At 39.0% G+C, this 20009-nt stretch overlaps 2 protein-coding genes and 1 long non-coding RNA gene across 5 annotated transcripts in view; 1 reads left to right on the top strand and 2 right to left on the bottom strand.

Annotated features, from left to right (window-relative positions):
* Positions 1-3794, top strand: part of LOC103459696 (uncharacterized) — a 13654-nt gene extending 9860 nt beyond the window's left edge. Inside the window, exon 3 of the long non-coding RNA XR_532795.2 lies at positions 723-3794. This is a non-coding gene — a long non-coding RNA (uncharacterized LOC103459696). The remainder of the gene's footprint in view (positions 1-722) is intronic.
* tafa2 (TAFA chemokine like family member 2) overlaps positions 1-20009 on the bottom strand; it is a 70915-nt gene that overhangs the window by 48320 nt on the left and 2586 nt on the right. The gene's annotated exons all lie outside the window — the stretch shown is intronic.
* Positions 9733-11321, bottom strand: LOC103459697 (fish-egg lectin-like). The gene is made up of 5 exons (XM_008401477.2): positions 11203-11321; positions 10816-11052; positions 10517-10728; positions 10307-10431; positions 9733-10210 (listed from the first exon to the last, which is right to left on the bottom strand). The coding sequence occupies exons 1-5, from the start codon at positions 11255-11257 to the stop codon at positions 10072-10074; spliced, it is 768 nt and encodes a 255-aa protein (XP_008399699.1). The 5' UTR covers positions 11258-11321; the 3' UTR covers positions 9733-10071.

Raw genomic sequence — 20009 nt, 5'->3', positions numbered from 1 at the left:
CAAAGCTCATGACCATAGATGAGGGTGGGAACGTAGATCGACCGGTAAATCGAGAGCTTCGCTTTTTGACTCAGCTCTCTCTTTTCACCACGACGGACCGGTACAGCGCCCGCTTCACGGCAGACGCTGCCCCAATCCGCCTGTCGATCTCCCGCTCCCTTCTTCYCTCATTCATGAACAAGATCCCCAGATACTTAAACTCMTCCACTTGAGGCAGGACGACCCCCCTGACCCGGAGAAGGCACTCTACCCTTTTCCGGCTCAATCTGGATGACAGTTTGATCGAAATGTAGCTAATAAAAGCAAAGAAACTCGTGTAGAAACTTAAATATTCCTAACAGTTCAAAGGATGTTCTGAGTTTGTGAAAGCCTGTAGTTAGAAACTCTTTTAACATCCTCATTTGATTGATTGTGTGATGAAGGGTTTCAAAAAGGATTTCACTTAAGATTTTCATTGCTACGCTGAACAAAATCACACATTCAAACATCTGAACAACATTCTTCTCAGAAACTCCCCCTTACTGACAGCAGTCTCAGGAGGCACCTGCAACATCTGGCTGTACATCAACAGATCTGGCGCCCAGAGACCAGGAGCTCTGTGGACTCTGTAATCTGGAGGCTTGCCGTTACTCATTTTTGGCGTGACAGCATACTTGGAAGCCGGTGTAACTCCAGTTCTCTCTGATTTTTTTCTTTCTTTCTTTCTCTCTCTCTCCCACCAGTGCGTAGCAGCCTGACGTTCAGCCAGAGTGGATAGGGATCTACGGAGGCAGGGACGTGATGTGGCGTTTATTCATCGCCGCCTCCGCTGCTGCCTATTCTTCATCACAAATTCAGTTTATTCCTTTCAGATTAAAAGAAAGGCGGCTGATGTAAGAAAGCCGGATCACAGACAGAGGAGACGTTCTAGCATGTGGCATTTAATTTTACGCTGGGGCTTTGCAGCAGATTTAGCAGATTTAAGCATGCCGCAGAATACTTTTAATTTAATAGGAGAAAAGGAAATTAAAGAAAAATGTTACCATTGTGGGACACACAAAAGAAAAGCAAGGAAGGTAAATCCTGCCTCATGTAGAAGTATGGACCAGTGCAGCACCTTATTGTTGGAGCCAGATGAACTTTGTTCTCATTGTCCGACATTGACTAAAACTTTTATGTTTTAGGCCAGTTACGATTACCAAAAACGGACTTCTGTTTGATAAATGCAAAAAAAAGAGAGATATTTTAAAGGAAATGTGCTACTTTCTTCAAATTCAAAAATGTACATAAAGAGTCTGGAAGAGCACAGGTAAAAATAATGTTAACCTGTGGATGTACATATTACCATGGCAATATCACATCTGGAAATAGGCTAAATGTAGTTTTTTGATAGACCATGAATCAAATATTTCAAATCATAGCTTTGCTCTGTGTTTTCTTGCATTTGCTGACCTTTTAAAGGTGCTGGTTGCAGCTCTTAACAAGGATTTGAAAAACCACAAAGTGGAATGCAAGTCCTTAAAAAAACTTTAGAAACCTCCAAAAACCTTTTTTGATCTTTGTTTTCATCATAAAACATCTAATCAGTTTAAATTAGTTGTAATCATCTATTCCTAGATCTGTAAACCAAACAGAGGTCCTGGTGTTTGTCTTCAATCTCTATGGTCAACTTCAGTCTTTGATTCTGCTAATGATGCTTAATGATTCTTGCTTTATGTATTGCCAAGTTTTAGATTTACATTCTATGAAATTATTGTATTATTCTGGAGTTGTGTTGCTCATAGTGGCACCATGTTGCAGTAGTTCTGTTATGAAGTTTCTTTCTGCAGGACTTGATAATGTTTTGTTGAGGCTTGGACAATCGCTCCCTCTGATTTTGGACACTATGCAATTGGGATACTTTTTCCGCCTACTTTTTTTACTTTCAGACAGGTTTTGTGATGCGTAACCATGGCAGCAAGGTATTTTGTTGACAACTTGGAGCTTCTAATTAGCCTCTGAGAACCTGAAATAATACCTGAACTAAGGAGGTTCAAACCATTTTTTCCAGCCATCATAGCGAATGTGGGTCATATCCCCTACTCCAACATCTCTCTTTGACCAGACAGAGATTTAAAGAGCTAATGAGCTGGATTAGCAGTCCTGCTTGCCAACAACTGGTGGAGTCGTGCAGGAGACGTTACTGTGGAATATCGTTTCTGCTGCCCGGATACTGAGCAGAGTTTCTTTCTTTCCACGATTCTTTGAAGATATGAGTGATGACAACATTCAGTTTCTCTTTGGGACAAAAAAAGTATTTTTGAACTGAATTGAACATCCGATGGGAACCGCACCTCTATGATGGAACACTATCACACTGAATGGTTGCTAACTCCAAAGTTGCATGGTAATAACAGCATAACTGGGGTAAGCTAATTCAAATTTGGCAAATTCAGCTATTAGCTATAACCTTATCTGTGACTCAGATCCATGAACTGAAGATGAGTTACTTTTGCTCAAATTAACGCTGATTGACGCCAATTAACAAATCAACTTTGCCAGTAATTATTTGTCGACACCAGAGTTCTTGTAATCTTGTTTCCCATTGGTGGATGGAGTAGGTCAATGAAACCACCTCATTGGTTAGTGGATTCGTACAGTTTGGAGGTTTATAACCAGCATTTTCTTTCCTCTCGGTGCTTTTAGACATACTTTTAATGTGGTCAAATTTAGTTACTATGGCAACAGTGCCCTTCTGAGGCTGGCCCCCATATTGGTGTTTGCTGTATATCTTCCAATACCTGCAATTATTAGCAACTTGTTACAAAACTGCTCTTTTGATGCAGAATTTATTCAGCGTAGGAAAAAAAAAAAAGAAAGAAAATCAAAGTAGTGTTCTGTGCTTTAAGGCTTTCAGTAAACACAACCTTTTTTGTGCTTCTGAGAAAATATTGCCATCCTAAAACCAACATGTTTTATTTCCTGCTGCCTCGTCTCGCTGGCTCTCTCCCGCTCGCCTCTCTCCGGCTGTCGCCTGCTATAATGTAAATGAGGCTCTCAGCACTGAGCCTATGATGGTGTCAGCCCCCTCCTTAGTCTCTGGTCTCATTAAAAGCCTAGTGTTGCTGACATTTACCCAGCTGCAGTGTTGACTAGCTCTTCACGCGGGCCAAACGGGTCAAAACAATACACGGTGTTAGCATCAACAGTCCAAATCCTCCATGAATGGGAGGCTGCCGGAGCCTGGGATGTTCACTAAAAACACACACATGTCAGAAAACATCTTTTAAAAAGGCCTGCAATGTTCTCCTGGTTTCAGTTTGAAAGTATGCATATTAGGACGGATTTATGGCAAATATTTTTACTGAGGTCTGACTTCAGATATGGAACCTATAAGAACTGAAGGCTGGACGGATGATGAATGGACCTTAGCTGGATGTAAAGATAGATGATGGATAAATGGTAGAATGGACGGATATAAAGGTGAGTGAATGTAAAGATGAGTGGATGGATTGATGGATGTACAGATGGATGATTGCAAAGAGGGATGAATGAATGTAAAGATGGATGGATGACGGATGGTTGTAAAGATGCATCCATCCATGGTGGATGGATGGATGTATTGTTGAAAATGTGTTAATAAAACGAGGATTGTGTATAAAGGCTGGAAATCCTAATTGTTCTATGATTTTTTTTTTCTTGTTTCCTTCTTTTCCAGAACAAAAAAAAAAATCATATTTAATATTTTATCCAGACTGTGTAGAAAACGTGTAAAAATGTAAGACAAAACATCACACATTGTGAATTTTGGTGTAATTTGGCTCTGATAAAGTGAAGCATTGCCATTCCCAGCGCGTCCTGTCCTTGGTGTGTTGTTAATGTTTGCTCTGATTTCAGCATGACAAGGTCCTGACCACTTCACTACTTTAAATTCTGAATAACAGCAAACATCCCCCATGTCCTCTTTTTTTTTCTCCCTTCTTATCTGTACATATGCATAAAAATGCCGTTATTGTCAAGGTTGTTTTACATAGTTCTACCTCCCAGGCCGGTCACAGATAATGTCAGCACGCTGTCATTGCAGTTTAAAAATGCTTTGATTTCAGTTAACAGCAGCCATCTCACCAGCCCCACAGTAACACAGAGAAATGGCTTTGTGAGTTTGAAATTAATAGGGCGGCTATAGATATTTCCTGACCTGATGTCCTCCTGGGACCCAGCAGCTCTGTTTTTCTGCGGTCCTCTTATCCTGTTACTGATGCCTGACTCTGTAACCCTTATCTCTGAGCGTGCTACATGGCCCGATAGGGCTCTGTGTGTATGCAATTAAAACAGCTTATTTGACAGATAAGTGGGGGCCCGCGGTCAGATTGAAAGCCACAGCCTGCCACTATCAGGTCTTTAGGTTACAGCTCCCGGGTTAAATGGCCCCGGGATGCAAAGTGAGCCAAACGAGGCACACGGCTCAATAAAAGGAGTCCATAGGAAAGAAGACTTAGCACATAAAATACCTTGTACGCACCTTAAACTGCAATTTTCCAAGTTCTCAGCCCATTTACACTGAACACCTAGTATTCAAAATCCAATTCGAATTCAAAAAATGCTTTATTGATCCCAAAGGAAAATTAAATGTTTTTGTTGTAACTTACTAATTCAGATTCTTCAAAAAATGGATTGTAGATGGTGATGGCTGTTGGCAGGAAAGAGCTCTTGCAGTGTGGTCTGTATTACATTGAAATTAGAAAAAATAAATTGTGAGAGAACATCTTCAATATCTTCAATATCGGTTCAAAATTTGTATTTAAATTCTCTTTTATTTTATATTTAAATCCAACCTCTGGCTTCGACCTCAGCTTTTTCAGATGCTTGCTAGCAAACAGTATCTCCCAAAGAAAATTATGAGCACGCGTTTTCAACAGGTGCTGATTAAGTCAACTAACAGCAACCAGAGCTTCTTTCCATGAGGCCACCGATAGTTCAGACATGGCTCAACTTTGTACTTTTTTTTTTTCTTTTAATGGTAACTAAAGCTCAACAGGTAGAGAACCTGGTGGGCTCCATTGGAAGGATATAGCCTCACTGCAATATTTGTGGATTTTTAAAATTCTATTTTACAAAAACAATAGTTTGGACTTGGATGGTGTAAACATGCTTGTGACCTACGGGGCACCATCAACGGCGGGCAAAGTGGACGGGCTTTCGGCTGGACTATCAGCTGTGGCAACGTGGATGAAGTCCCTCCAGTGTCACTTCCCCCAGCGTGTTCATTGTTTTTGACTCAGCGGTGAGTTAAAAACACCACGTCACACCATGTCTATTAACTTTATCAGATCAACATCCAGCCTTCAGCACAGGCTGTTTTGTAGGTTTTTCAACATGTCCATTAAATATGAGAATATGTTTTTGCATAAGGAGATCCACTGACTAAGACTAAGAGATCCACTTTTGTCTGATTTTTTATAAAAAATCATATTTTGTAATTGAGTTTTATATCACTCAGTCTCTAAAAGCCTAAAACACATAAAAATGCTTTAGTTTTTCCAGATACCTGATTACATGTGGACTTGGCCTGAGACAGAGCTGCTCCAATGCTGGATTTTGTATTTATTTATTTTTTGTCAGTGATGTTCACATTTTTCATCAATTTGCATATTTTTGGTTAACTTAATGTGGTACTTAGAAGTGTTGATTTTGTGGAAAAACTGACAGCATTTTCTATGAAACTTGGCCTTTTGTCGTCTTGATGTGACGATGTCATCTGCTCTGAAGCATGATCACGACGAAGGGAACTGACGCTGAAAGAACACATCCTTTGTTGGATGCCTGGCCACTGAGCTGTTGGGTTTCAGTAAATGTGGCCCTTGAGCATAGATGGACGTATACTTTGGACAACTGAAGACAAATTTAAAGGCAACATTTATTCCCTACTTTTCACAAATTTGGAAAAAACTCCATTCTCAGACTTTTTCATTCTCGAATAAATCTCTGTGCAACAAATATTCACCTAAATTTCTTGATGACATGTGTATGTTCCATTCTTACATAGGCGAAGAGAGACAAATAAGCATTATTAAATTGTGTGGGGCTATGGGGACAGCTTTACAGCTGAAAGAGAGACAGAGAGATCCGATTAATCATAAAAATATTCTATTGAGTACTCGATTACTAAAATATTCTTTTACAACAGTCCTAGCTCAAAGCATTAATATCCTGTGGACGACTGCTTGTTCTTTTTTTCTTTTCTTGCAAAAAGGTAAATATCAAGTCCTCTCCGTGGTCTGGTGGATTGGACATCATGTGACTTACTGTTTGCAGCAGTGTGTCACACATTGCTCAACAGATCAATTGAGCAACAAAGCAATTGTTGAGCAACAAAACAACTGTTGCTCGATTGCTTCACATTCAGTTAGGAATATCGGTGGTCGGGAAAATTACACAATTAAGCAAAGAATCTGAAAAGGGAACAGGATGGTTTTTGCTATTAATGGTCAACTCTACTACAGCAATAAAGATCTAAGGGAATCACATTTCACGGGTCAGAAGAAAGTTAAAATTTTTAAATATATAACGTGCCAATCAATCAAATTTTATTTGTATAGCACATTTCAGCAGCAAGGCATTTCAAAGTGCTTTACTTCATAACAAACACAAAAACACAGAGTCATGCAACATAGAATCAACAATCAAAACATTGCATTATGTCAAGTGCCATCATTATATTTGTAGTTTATTACATTTCAAATACAACTCTAAACAGGTGGGTTTTTAGTCAAGATTTAAAGGAACTCAGTGTTTCAGCTGTTTTACAGTTTTCTGGAAGTTTTTTCCAGATTTGTGGTGCATAGAAGCTGAATGCTGCTTCTCCTCGTTTGGTTCTGGTTCTGGGGATGCAGAGCAGAACCAGAAGACCTGAGGGGTCTGGAAGGTTGATACAACAGCAGAACTTTAATGTATTGTGGTGCTAAACAATTCAGTGATATATAAACTAATAGTATTTTAAAGTTTATTCTCTGAGCTACAGGGAGCCAGTGAAGGGACTTTAAAACTGGTGTTATGTCTCTATCTTCCTAGTTTTAGTCAGAACTCCAGCAGCAGCTTCTGGATCAGCTGCAGCTGGAGGATTGATTTATTAGTCAGACCTGTGAAGACGCTGTTGCAGTAATCAATGCGGCTAAAGATAAACGCATGGATGAGTTTCTCTAGATCTCACTGAGACATCAGTCCTCTAACCCTGGAGATGTTCTTCAGGTGATAGAAGGCCGACTTTGTGACTGTCTTAATGTGGCTCTGAAGGTTCAGGTCAGAGTCCATCACTACTCCCAGATTTCGGCCTGATTGCTGGTTTTCAGTTGTAATAACTGAAGCTGTGCATTGATTCTAGTTTGCTCCTCTTTAGGTCCAAAGAAAATATACTAATTTATTGAATAAGACTGTATGGCATTCATATTTAAGTTTTGGCTGTATTCTTAGCACAAAAAAGGCCTTCCAGCTGCATAACTGTGGGTGCATCAGTGCCCTCCTCTTCCTCGCAGCCCGTCCCCACCAACTTGCAGCACAACGTTACACCCTTGCATTTTTGTCATATTTTAACAGTCATATGCAGTAGTCAAAATATAATAAAATGTACGAATCCAGAGTCAAAAACAAAGTACACTGCAAAGTGAAGCTTTTAAATTCTGCATAAGAAAGAAAACTGTTTTTAGAGGAAAAAAATGTTCGATGATAAGTTCCATCATTTTTAAATGAAAAACCCAGTTTTCTGGGGCTTAGAGAAGCACAGCTCCACATTTACATTTACAGCTGCTTTCTGTTCACCGTTGCTCCCAAAATCAACATAAGAGACAGTCAAGAGGTTGTCTGCAGGTTAGACATCCTAGAATAGCAGTTCTCAACGTGGGCGGTACCGCCCCACAGGGGGCGTTCAGAGGACGGCAGGGGGCACTGGCGGGAATTTTTATAAAAGGGGGGCACTGGGATGCCTTTGGGGGGCGTTTGGTCGAAGGTAAAATTTACACCTTAAATGCACAACAACGCCAGTTTAGACTTTGAGCAACTTGGTAAAACTGTATTGTGTAACATTAAATCATGCTTGGCTGCAACTGTATCGATGGCAGCTCTTCTTCTATTCAGTGTTTGTAGCTTCATGGCGCAGCTCCGCTCCTGCTACTAGTAGCTTCACCGCATCAGTTCAGGTTACACCGGCTGATGACGGTGCTGTGATTCACTTTGTCTGGTATTTTTGTACATATGTTTTGGCAGTTCTGTGATCATGTCTAAGCAGCAACTTATATTAAAAGGTGTTTTATTTCAGTTTGAAAGCTGCCCGCTTCCATGAAAGGACAACAGAAAATCGCTCTTTAAACATGTAATTACTTAAATCACAATACCCTCACTGTGTATCCCTCTGAAAAATGAACCAATTTAAATAAAGAAATCCCTCGATGGGTGATGCCACGATAGAGAACATTCATTTTATAGCGTTAACACCGGTGCTGTAAGTGGTCCGGAATGAAACAGGTACCACAGCACATTTAATTTCAATAATCGGAATACCTAAATTGTTTCCGTTGTTTTAAAAGGTTTATATCAGTCTGCTGTTTCCCCATCGATACGCTTCCCGACCTCCCTGCCTTTAGGGGGTTAAAAAAAAAAAGATGCGCACATTGCACAAAACTCTGAAACAGGAGGAGTGGGACATAAAACGGAGCGACGAACTAGATGTGAATTATGGCATAAAAAACAGAGAATCCGACGCTGAACAGTAAAAAAATCAACACATGATATGAAACACATGACGATTAGGAGGCGCAGCAGGTGATGAGTGAAGATGACTGATGGTGAGCGTCAATGAACGATAAAATCAATCTAGCAACAGGAAATAAACTAAAGTGGACAGAGCAATAAACCAAGAGAGGATAAAACTAATCAAAGGAAACTAAATAGAAATGAATGAAGAACAAATTGCAAAAATAAACTAAGAAACTAAAGTAAATACAGAGGAATAAACTGGTACAGCAAGACATTTCGAGCAATAATTAATACAGAGGACTGTATGGCAAGAATAAACACACTATTTCCAGATAAAAAGTAAAATAATATTGTTGAAGTGTCATGGGTTTGTTGAGACCATATCTAGTACTGAGAATAAATATATCTTGGACCATAACAGTAAAGAACTGATCACTTATTTATGTTTTTAATTAGATTTGATATATTTATTTCTTCAATATTATTTTTCATGTCAGTGTTAATGTCATGAGGCTGATGACTCCATGACACTTTCAGTTTGACTCATTAGGATTTGATCAAGAACCAGATTTGTTCTTTGTAATTTCTGTCCAGTAAAACTATTAATCTATAATCAATAGACAGGTCTATATAAAGATATAATCCATGTTTCTGTCTCATATTTGTATGGCATTAAAAGGATCTGGAACTTTGTTTTTCAACTGAAAGCTCTGGTTTGCACAGTGCATGTGGGTGAAATGTTATGGATGATGTCCCATTCTCCTGAAGGCAGCACAGAGCTGAACACTTGTTGTTTTTACATGCTTCCCTAGTTTGATGATAAAACATCCAAAAGATTTGACTTTACAAAGTGAACTGAGCTAAATACACAGCTAGTAGTAAACTAGTTACTCAGTTGCATTTACTTGAGTAACTTTTTGAGAGGGAAAATATATTTTAGTAGTTTTAGACTGTAAAAACAGTCTAAAACTTTACTTGTTTTTCCTTGAGTTAAACAAACCAGTCTTAAAGAATAATTGCAATCAAAGAGTTTATTGTTTCCTTAAAATCACATTTTAATGTTTTATTTGAAAAAGCTGAAAGGTTGAACACCAATACAAAAAAACATCCAACTGAACTGTTGTATGTCAATTCAAAAAGTATTACTTTAAACTTTCCTTTTATTTCCTGCATTCTTGGAATCATCTATAGCATAATCATTTTTAACAATAACTTCTATCCCCACCTTGGTTTTTAGCCCCTATCATGATTAATCTAGAGACTTTTGCTGTTCTAGATCCTCTACTGATAAAGCACACATGGGATTAACCCAAAGAAGTCATCAGAAAGAACAGAATATGTGAAGTGAAGATTTCCAGCTGGTTACTAGATGCAATTCAGAAGGACGCCAGTGTTGGTCAGAAGCCACAGACGTCCCAGGTCATAGGTCACGTGATTGATGGCCACACAAAAGGTGATTTGGCTCCAGCCTGTGCCCTGAGGAACTGCTTCAGAGATTCCGGTTCTGGAAAGAGAAAGAAGCTTATTTGGAACTTTTCAAGTAAAATGTCATATTCTCTGTACTGTCTGCACTTGCACTTCAAATTTATTGAGAGGTTACCTTTCATAGACATTTCCAGATTGATTTACAACAAAGACCCGTCCATCAGTCCCAACTTCAACTTTTACAGCAGCACCATCTATTTGACGCCAGCCACTGATGCTGCAGGCATCTGGTGAGACTTTCTATTAAAGTAAACAGTAAAGATGGTTGCTAGTGGATGAGAGTTATATCAGTAGCTACAACAAGAGATGTGAGACAAAAGTTTACCGTGAAGTAGATGTTTTGACCCGAGTTCACTCCCCAGCATCCGAGTGGACCACAGCTCATGTACATCAATGCCCCACTAATGGTGTTCCAGTTCAAGACTCCCTCCTCCTGAATGGAAGAGGCACTGCTGGCGTTCAGGCAATGGATGCTGTTTTGGTGGGTAACTCCAACTACCTGATGTTGTCCAGCATCTACCTGGATTAATGTTATACCTGAAGAGACAAACAGCATCACTAAACAACTGAAAACTTTGAATCAGGGCCAACCTGTAAAATTTATTTCTGAAACTTAATACTCACCACGAGTAGGAAAGAAATCACCAGCTGCAAATTTATAGACTCTGTTGTCGAGGTTGACTCCCCAGACACCTGCATATCCCACTGTGACATGCTTGAGAGGAACAGAGCCCAGTTTGGACCAACTTGAATCACTCAAGAAGAAGGCGTTGGAGTTCTTATCAGTCATTACGACCATTCCATTGCCAGCATCAACCTGGGTTGCGGCAACGTGCTCAGGAGCAGTAGTGCAGATCCAACCTGTAGAGAAGAACCACATAAAATAAATGGAATAAATATCCATAAAACACTATTTCATCTTACAGATATTAATTGAAATGCATTTGTAAAGTGTCTGGCAACGACACGTATGAATTGGCCCTATGAACTAAAAATATGAAGAGAACTCACCATGACATCTGGTGAAGTAATTCAGCAAAACCAAGAAAGTTGCGAGAGCTTTCATGTTGGCGTCTGTAAGTTGTTGTGCAGCTCCAGGTGTAACTCTGCTTCTCTGTCCTCAAACTCCTGTGATTGAGGAACTTATATATCCAAGGTTTGGTGTGACTAAACTGGGTTGTAAGTATTTCAGGGGAATTTAGCTTGTTGACAGGAATTGGTTGCACTTCCTTATTCCTTCATGTTTCTGAATTTTGGTAATCGGGTACCAAATTCAGAGAATAATATGTTGTAAAAGGGCAAAAATAGAAATATGTTGCTTAAATATGGTGCATCAAGTTTTGTAGTAAATGAAATTATTGTAAGAAAAAAAATTTCACAAAAAACTTAAATTATCTTATAAAATGCTAAATTAATAACTAACTTAAATTAATTACTTCTATAGTAAAAATAAGTGTTAAACTAAGCATTAAGTTTAAATTCTGATACTTTACTACTTACCAGATTTTTGTTATTTTGACCTACTTGTAAAATGGCTTCCAGTAAGTCATTTTGCTTGGATAGTTTTTAATAAATTAAGACTTAATTCATAAAAAAAACCCCACTATCAACAAAGTTTGTGACAGCCTCCATAATAATCTGAATTAAATACTGCCAGCCATATAATGCAGTCACAAAGGGGACATTGTGTCTTTTTTTGAAGGTCTCAAGCCTTGATAAATGCAGATGTATGTGTCAGGAAGTGCATCCAACATTACACATTTGCTAAATCTAATGTGAGTCAAGAACATGATCTCAATACTGGATCTGTCATTGGTGCCTGTTCAACATGGTACTGGTCCTCAAGGCACATTGCCCTGCATGTTTTAGAAATTTCCCTGCTTTAATGCACCTCATTCAACTGATTGCAGATCAAGCAAAGACCTGCTAATTGAAATCACCTGTGCTAAAGCAAGGAAACGCCTAAAACATGCAGGGCAGTGTGCCTTGAGGACCAGGGTTGGGAAACACTGAGCTAGAGAGTTGGTTAATGATGATCCATGATGCAGAGGATTAAGGTGGACATATTCTTTGTTCAGGTGGAAACGTAGAAATGATCAAGTATGAGGGAGGTCTAAGGATTGAAATGCATGTACTCATTAGTTGAATTATTTTTTTAATCCTGTTGATTCTTTAAAATCAGTGCTACATGGCGTTAGCAGTTGGGGAGCCACATGGTGACGAAAGAGTTTTAGGTGTTTCAAAGCAAACTAGCTTTGATTCTTATTGTGCAGAAATCAAGTTTGTTAGAATAAGACTTACTGATTTTAGATGCTTCCCTGGTTCGATGCCAAAACGTCCCAAGAGGTTTGACTTTACAAAGGGAACTGACCTAGATACACATGTAACCCCCATAAACTATTCTGATCTGTTTGTTTAGTTCATTTTCTTAGTTCTTAGAATGTCCTGTAGTATTTCCCAACCCTGGTCCTCAAGGCACACTGTCCTAAATATTTTAGAGGTTTCCCTGCTTTAATGTGCCTGATTCAACTGACTGCAGTTCAACAAATGCCTGTTAATCAGTCATCCATTGAAATCAGCTGGGCTGAAGGAAGGAAATGCCTAAAACATGCAGGGCAGTGAGCCTTGAGGTCCAGGGTTGGGAAACACTGCTGTAGAGGGCACTAGACCCACATTTCTACTGTGTCGCTACAAGAAGAAAAAGAAATGGCCGACTACGTAGACTAAGCACGTTTCAACAGAAGTAGAGAAGTTACTACTAATAAGTGCTTCTGTGATATGAAAGAAATCTGTTTATTTTGAACTGGATAATGTACATTCTGTTCTGGGTTTTCTCCGCTGAGTCTGTTGTTTTATTTTCAGCTGCTTATTTACGCAGAATTGGCTACCTAGCTGAAGCTAACGTTGCTCAATTTTTTTTAACTGGGAAAAAAAACAATAGCCGGAGTATGTGTCACTCTGTAAGTACCATACCATAGGCCCCCGATCATAATTGGCTGATTTCTGTGAAAAAGTGCATGATCACTTGTGCATGATGATTTGTTGCCAATCACCTCATACGTCACAACCTGCTTTTCCTTCACACTGCGCAAGCGCACGGCCGAAAATCCTAAGAAATGATGTGTGGAAGTTTAAAGCTCTGAGACTGATGGGAAGTTTGCATCTTGGGACGGAAAAATACCTTGTGATGAAACACGTCAAATTGCATCAACACAACAAAATGTACTGTTCCTGTTACTGATTGCAGGTTTTTCAGTTGCCTTTTGATTGAATACTTGCTGCATTGGGCCTGCAAGTATGTTTTTGTCTAAATTAGGTGATTTTATGGTTCCATTGTGCCAAATCCCATAGTGGTATTTATACCTAGAGTGGAAAATTAACAGCCAACCAATGTGATCAAAATGCAAAATCAGTTAACAATGTTGACAAATCATTTACAACAGTAACTTTAATAAATTAATGACTTACTTAGTGAAAATGAGTGTTAAACTTTGAGCATTAAGTTTTAAGTTCTGATACTTTTCTATTCACCAGTTTTGTTATTTCTACCTACTTGTAAAATGGCGTCCAGTAAGTTGTTTTGTTTGTGATGTTTTGAATAAATAAAGACTTAATTAATAAAAAAATTCACTATCAACCAACTCTGGCAGCCTCTGTAATAATCTGAATTATTTTCCTTGGCTCTATTACAGTCCAACATTGAGGCGAGTCTCGTATTTTCACTGCAGCAAAGGATTTTCAAATCAGTCCTTAACGGGACTAAAAACCAGATGCAGGAAGATGGAAAAATGTCATTCAGAGATTTAAAGTTTACTGGAACTCAAAAAGTCCGACCTCAGAATGTAACTTTGAGAGCTGGACCCAATCACTGTCCAGCTATAAATCACATGGCAGCAAGAGGTGGCGCACCATTGCTTACAAAAAAATGTTAGTTCTGAGACACATGGCAGCACAGCTACGCTGATAAGTGGTCATTTGATCAGCTTCTCACTTAGGGCTGCGGAGGGCGATCCCATTACACAAGACCCAAAGAACAGAATGAAATTCTGAAGAACATGGCCAATACATTGATTCAATGAAACAGGAAACATTCCCACATCTGAAAATGCACCACTAACCACCCTGGAACCTCTGTACCCCAACAAGGTGATCTGTGCAACATTCTGCAATACCAGCTGTTAGAAAGCTTTAGCTGCTCAATCTCTTACGCCCAGCTATTGCAGAACTAAGCAAACTAACACCAAAATGTTGAGATTAGCACAGAAACATAAAGATAAAAACCCTAAATAACCTATTTGAACATTTTTCAGCAAGCAAAAACTATTTGGGGCTTAGTTACTCTTAACATTTTCTCAAATGCTACAGTGTGTGTGTTTGAGGGCTAATGCCCCTCTGAAACACTTTTAAATATGATTAAAGTTATAGAGGTAACAATACATTTTAAGGGCTGAAATCTTTTTTCCTCAAACATTTTCAGTATAAAATCAACATCAGTTGTTATTTTACCACAGCGGTTGCATGTGCAAACCCTGTCTGCCTCAGTCATTGTTTTGATGGTCTGTTTTCCAAAGACAACGTGATAGAGGAGGAGAAGCGTTCGACCTTGACTGTGACCTATAGCTATAATGAGTTCTGAACTTCTGAGTCAGCTCAGTTTTTTTTTTTTTTTTTCTGGTTCTCGGACTGCTGAGAGCTGGTAAACAGGATATTGCGTCCCAGATGAGTTTTGGCTCACATCATGAAAGTACTGGAGCCCCACAGCTCTGCACACACCGCAGCACCAGCCATCAAAATGAAATGGAGGGCAGGCGATCGGACGGAGAGATGAGGGAAGGAAAAGAGTGAGAAGAAGATGTTTCTGCTGTCCAAAATATGACTGTGGGTTTGTTTGGAGGCTCCAGGCGGTTGGAGTTATCCTGCGTGACGGGCACATGTTTAGAAGCTACTGGGCCACAGAGAGATCAACACCAAGTTGCTACCGAAGAGATAAAACTCTTACATGGGGGAAGAAAACCTGGATACAGACGAGTGGATCTTAGTTATTCGTAGCTTGACTTTTTCTCTTCCTCTTACGTTTCTCTGTCCTTCCATCTCTTTCCTCATCCTATGAAACAGAATCATGTTTAACTGGAGGACAGTTCTGAGAACTGAAATGAATATGGCCATGAAGTTTTGCCCAATTTATGTCTGCTTAACTCTTTCCTATTTTGTCCAGCACTGAGAACAAAAGTAACCTGCTTCATTTCATGCCAACTAATCCAATTTAATATCAGTGCAGTTTAATCTATTTCTGGAAATTTTATTTTTATTATTGAAGCATCCTGTGTTAGCAGTTATTACTGCACCTTCTTAGAATTGTATTGAACTTCAGTTGTGTGAAAACATTACCTTTACTTTTCATCCAGCTTTAATCATTTTAATGCTGAGAATGACAGGACGCTCCATAATAAACTCCCCACATGGTAAAGATGTATGTAAAACGTTAATCTTGTTTTTCTACCACAATTCTTTGAATAAAATCCAATCCATATTAATTCAATGATTTTTTTTTTCTCAAAAATTTACATAGTACCTCTAAAATCCCCTTTAAAATGAAATAAGCACAACTGATTGTTTTCTTATTTATTAATACTTCTGCATTCTAAGTTGATCAGAATGTGGTTGCCTGGGGAATAAAAACGATGAGTCATCGTTCCCGTTTTCCTGAACCACTTGTCAAAATGGGAAAGACATGACAAGCTCTCATTTCTGAGGCTTTTTACGGTGCTGAAGTAGCTCAGTGGTGATGCACCCACAATTATAAAACTTGCTCCGCTGATAAAAAGTGAACTGGGCTGTGGGAAGAAATAAATGAAGAAAAAAAGAGAAGAAAACTGTCGGGGCAAGTTGGAGAGAAAATCCTGCTTCGAAGTTTAGACTTGAAATAAAAAGTTTTATCTTGCCAGGGATGGTTCTTAACAATGTGTGTATAAAAGTCTATATTACAACTGAGGGGTATTTTTACTCCATTTAGGAAAAAAGAAGAGCAGTTTTATTTTTTTTATCTTTTTCAGAATTGGCAATAAACTTCTTGTCATTCCTCCCAAATCAACAAAGGCAACTGAGAAGATTCTAAATCCAAAGCATTTTTCATTATCTTCATAAGTAACTTCTTCATACTGTGTGCGTGCGTGCGTGCGTGCGTGCGTGCGTGCGTGCGTGCGTGCGTGCGTGTGTGTGTGTGTGTGTAATGTTCTTAGGATTGTAACACATGGATGGTTTATTCAACTCTAAAATACATTCTTTTCAGTTTTATTCCCATATTACAAACAATACATAAAAAGTGAAAAATGTTCATACTTGTAACTGTATTTGTGAATTTGAGGAGCAATGACTGTAAAGTCATTTTTTTAGGGTGTTTAAGGGCAAATCTTGGCTACATGAACAGACTCTGACAAACCGGCTGCTTGTTTTGCTTCACAGTGCTACAAAAATATGATCAAGGTAGGATTTTACCTTTATCTTGCTCTGCTTCAAGAAAGATGAAGAAGAAATTGTTCATATTTCTTCTTTGATCTCTGCAGACCTGTGTAAAATATGTGCAGCCATTAAAGGATTTTTATAAAGAGAAACAAACGTAGACAAGCAGTTCAGAATGTCGGGTTGCTAAGCCCTCCAACTGAAACAAAATATATTTCTTTGGAAGATCTTTTTCGAGCACAAGATGCAGAGCTACCATCACAAATTTTATTGAAAAATTCTTAATGAAAAAATTCCAGCAGCGATGGACCTTAACTAACATCTGTGTGTGTGAATCAATCTGTACTCTATTTGTGGGCTACATGTCTCAACGAAACGAATGAAATATATGCATACATATGTGTTGATTTTCATCATCATCACATACTATGTAATTACTGCATTTAACACCAAATGTGCTGGCTAGACACAGGAGCACCATGACACTTAGAAAAGCCATCAGCAAAAGACGATGACAGGTAAAAACCTGGATATTTTGATAAGTTTTGTTGTCTATCAGTTCTTTCTACAGAGCTCCTGGTTGCTCAGTCACTCTAGTATTTGTCTTAAAATTAGAACAGAGGGAAGAGAGCGAGACAAACGAGGAGCAGGGAGCTAAAAAAAAACTTCAATCAAACCTCCACAGAGAGGTGCCAATCAAGTGGTTTTCAGAAGGCGGTGGCACCGCCTCACCCACCAAGAGGGAATGAACAGGCACATTGCATGCTAAACATGAAACCCTCGGCTTCATTGTACGAACAGGAGATTCTTATACAAAAGGCTCATCCTGAGTGATCTACAAAGCTGCTTTCACGTTTAAGGGATACATTACTTCTTCTATCTCCGACCAGACGAGTGTTTTTATATGTGAAGGAATTTTTTATTTTTTTGCAAAGTTTCTTAAGATCCAGAAATCAAAGAAAGATAATAATAATAATAAAAAAGACAGCCTGATTCTGAGGCTCCCTGCTGCTTGTGTCACAGCTGTTCGCTGGCAGCGCCAAGTCGTCGTAGCCGGCGAGGGGCAGCAGACCGTGAAGCCTCCGTGTCATAGCTTTGGATCAATGAAGAGGAGGCAGCACCAAGAGGAGGTCACGGAACCGGTCCGGTGACATTGGCTGATCCGCTCAGAGCCGGCCAGACGGATGGCACCGCTTTACCCAGCCTGAGAGGTTAGGAGGGGTCCGTCTGATCTCAGCCAGAAGCCCCAAATCCCACTAATTCACAGCAGCTGCCAGCGATGTGCTGCTGGACGTGGCCACTGGGCCTGGACTGGGCTAACAACCAGTTCATACAGCTACATGGCATCAGGTACATCTACCCCAATACAAGTAAAGCTGAAGAAAAAAGATCTAGATATCACGATGAAATACTCATTCAGTGGCTCAAGTCTTATGATACAATACCAGAAAGTAACACTAGATTAGATTAGATTAGATTAGATTAGATTAGATTAGATTAGATTAGATTAGATTAGATTAGATAAAACTTGATTTTATGGGAAAGTAATTGAAAAAAATTCAAGTTGCTAGCAGGAAACTATGGGAATTTTCTAAGCCAACGTTCAGCCATACTCACGTTTAAAGTAAGCGGAACTGTCAGGGTATGCCAAGGTTTTAAACTGTTACGGTTTCAAAATTTTATCAAAAGAGATAAAAAATATTATAAAAAATATAATAAAAGCACCACACTAAGCCATGTTCCTGTTCACTTGTCATCTAAATTTTGAGTGAACTACAATTTTACAAAAAAGGAAAATGTGAAATAGACGTTTGGAGCGAATCAACCGGGCTACACAAGGCGTAATTTAATCGGATGCTGATGTTACGTATGGAGATAACAAACAGGAAGTAGAAGCCACAAACTAGCATGAACCACATCTCAGAAAACTGGAGACAGGTCTCCTCTGAGTTGGTGGTTTGAGCTTCGTGGCTGTGGTAAGTCACTGGCCCACCGGGGCACATTCACTACGTTAGGACTTATTCAGCAAACGTGTTTCCATCTCAGATCCAACTCTTTCGGAAAAGCCAAAAACCACTTCAAACGAGCACAAAACATTTTTGTAAAATTGAGGATGTTATTTAAAATTTTGAGATTTCTATCGACCGTATGTAATACGATACTTTAAAATGTTTGGGGTAAAAAACACTGACAGGAAAACGGTTAGTGACTGGAGTTTCTCTGTATATGGAGCCCAGAGCAGAGCAACAGCACCCAGCTGCTGAATGTTGTTCATCCATAGCTTTATTCAAATGTAATACTCAATGTATTGTACCATTTTTGGAAAAATATGTGCTTTTCTGATTTAAGTAAAAATAGTTAGATCATGTTGTACATTTTTTATTGTAATTGTAATTGTCAGTGTACAGACATGAGCTTTTGTTACCAGGGTTTCCATAAATTACATTGTCACAGTTTCCCATCATACTGTTCCCATGGTGAATGTCTTTTGACTAAAACGCCAGTGTGACGGGATTTTTCTCTGGCTACACACTGCAAGTCAGCTGGCTGAAAGAACATCACAACAATGAACTAAATCTAGCCAGTGTTCATCCTGTACTTCTTAAAAGAACATAACTGTAATAACACATATTTTGGGGATATTTGCAGCTGTAAAAACTGTTGGACATTAATAACGTCTGACTCTCCTGGACTGGTGGTATTTACCTCCAGGTGATCGTTCGGTGAGACGTGGCTCATCTGGAGGCTTCGGGCTGCTTTCTCTTTAACAGAGTCTGCTCCTTTTTCATATTTAATACGAGACTTGTTGGTAATTGCAGTCAGCAGGGAAGTTGAGTTAGTGCATGAAACAAGCTGCGAACAGTAATTGGCGCTTTAATTGGTTTTGTAAACATTTATTTCACACATCGCTTCTTAAAAGCCAAATTCTACCACGTCGTTCGGATATTTGATGGATTCATTTCCCTCCATCTTTTTTTCTGACCTCAGATGCTTTTTAAGATAACTTTGACTTAAGATTTTAGTCAAACAGCTTCCAGTTGTGCTCTCAAGTATTAAGTGTGTGGCAGCCTGTTGTATTAATTCGGCCTGTGTATCTTTTTATGGATGGTTTTTGCAGCATTTAATTGAACAATTTAAAACTAATCCACTCTGTGCTGCTTCATATTGTCTGCCATGTTTTTACATTTCCTTCATGTCTTTCCAAAAAATTTAATCCATACAGTGAATTTTAATATATGTGCATCTCTGCACTCTGTATACCAACAAAAGCATGTTGTAAACCGCAAAAATGTTTCCTTTTTTTTCTTTTTATTCCCGTCGTTTCTTGTCTTTTACAGCCACCACTTTTGAAGCCCGTC

Source organism: Poecilia reticulata, linkage group LG23, assembly GCF_000633615.1.
Source record: "Poecilia reticulata strain Guanapo linkage group LG23, Guppy_female_1.0+MT, whole genome shotgun sequence".
In the NCBI taxonomy this organism is placed as follows: Eukaryota; Metazoa; Chordata; class Actinopteri; order Cyprinodontiformes; family Poeciliidae; genus Poecilia; species Poecilia reticulata.
This window is presented reverse-complemented; position numbering and strand designations above follow the sequence as displayed.

Bases quoted from the DNA above. Each gene is read 5' to 3' on its own strand.
- LOC103459697 (XM_008401477.2), bottom strand. From the start codon at position 11,257: ATGAAAGCTCTCGCAACTTTCTTGGTTTTGCTGAATTACTTCACCAGA. The intron at 11,053-11,202 runs GTGAGTTCTCTT...TCTTCTCTACAG, and splicing joins TTACTTCACCAGATGTCATG to GTTGGATCTGCACTACTGCT. The intron at 10,432-10,516 runs GTAAACTTTTGT...TTACTTTAATAG, and splicing joins GTCAAAACATCTACTTCACG to AAAGTCTCACCAGATGCCTG.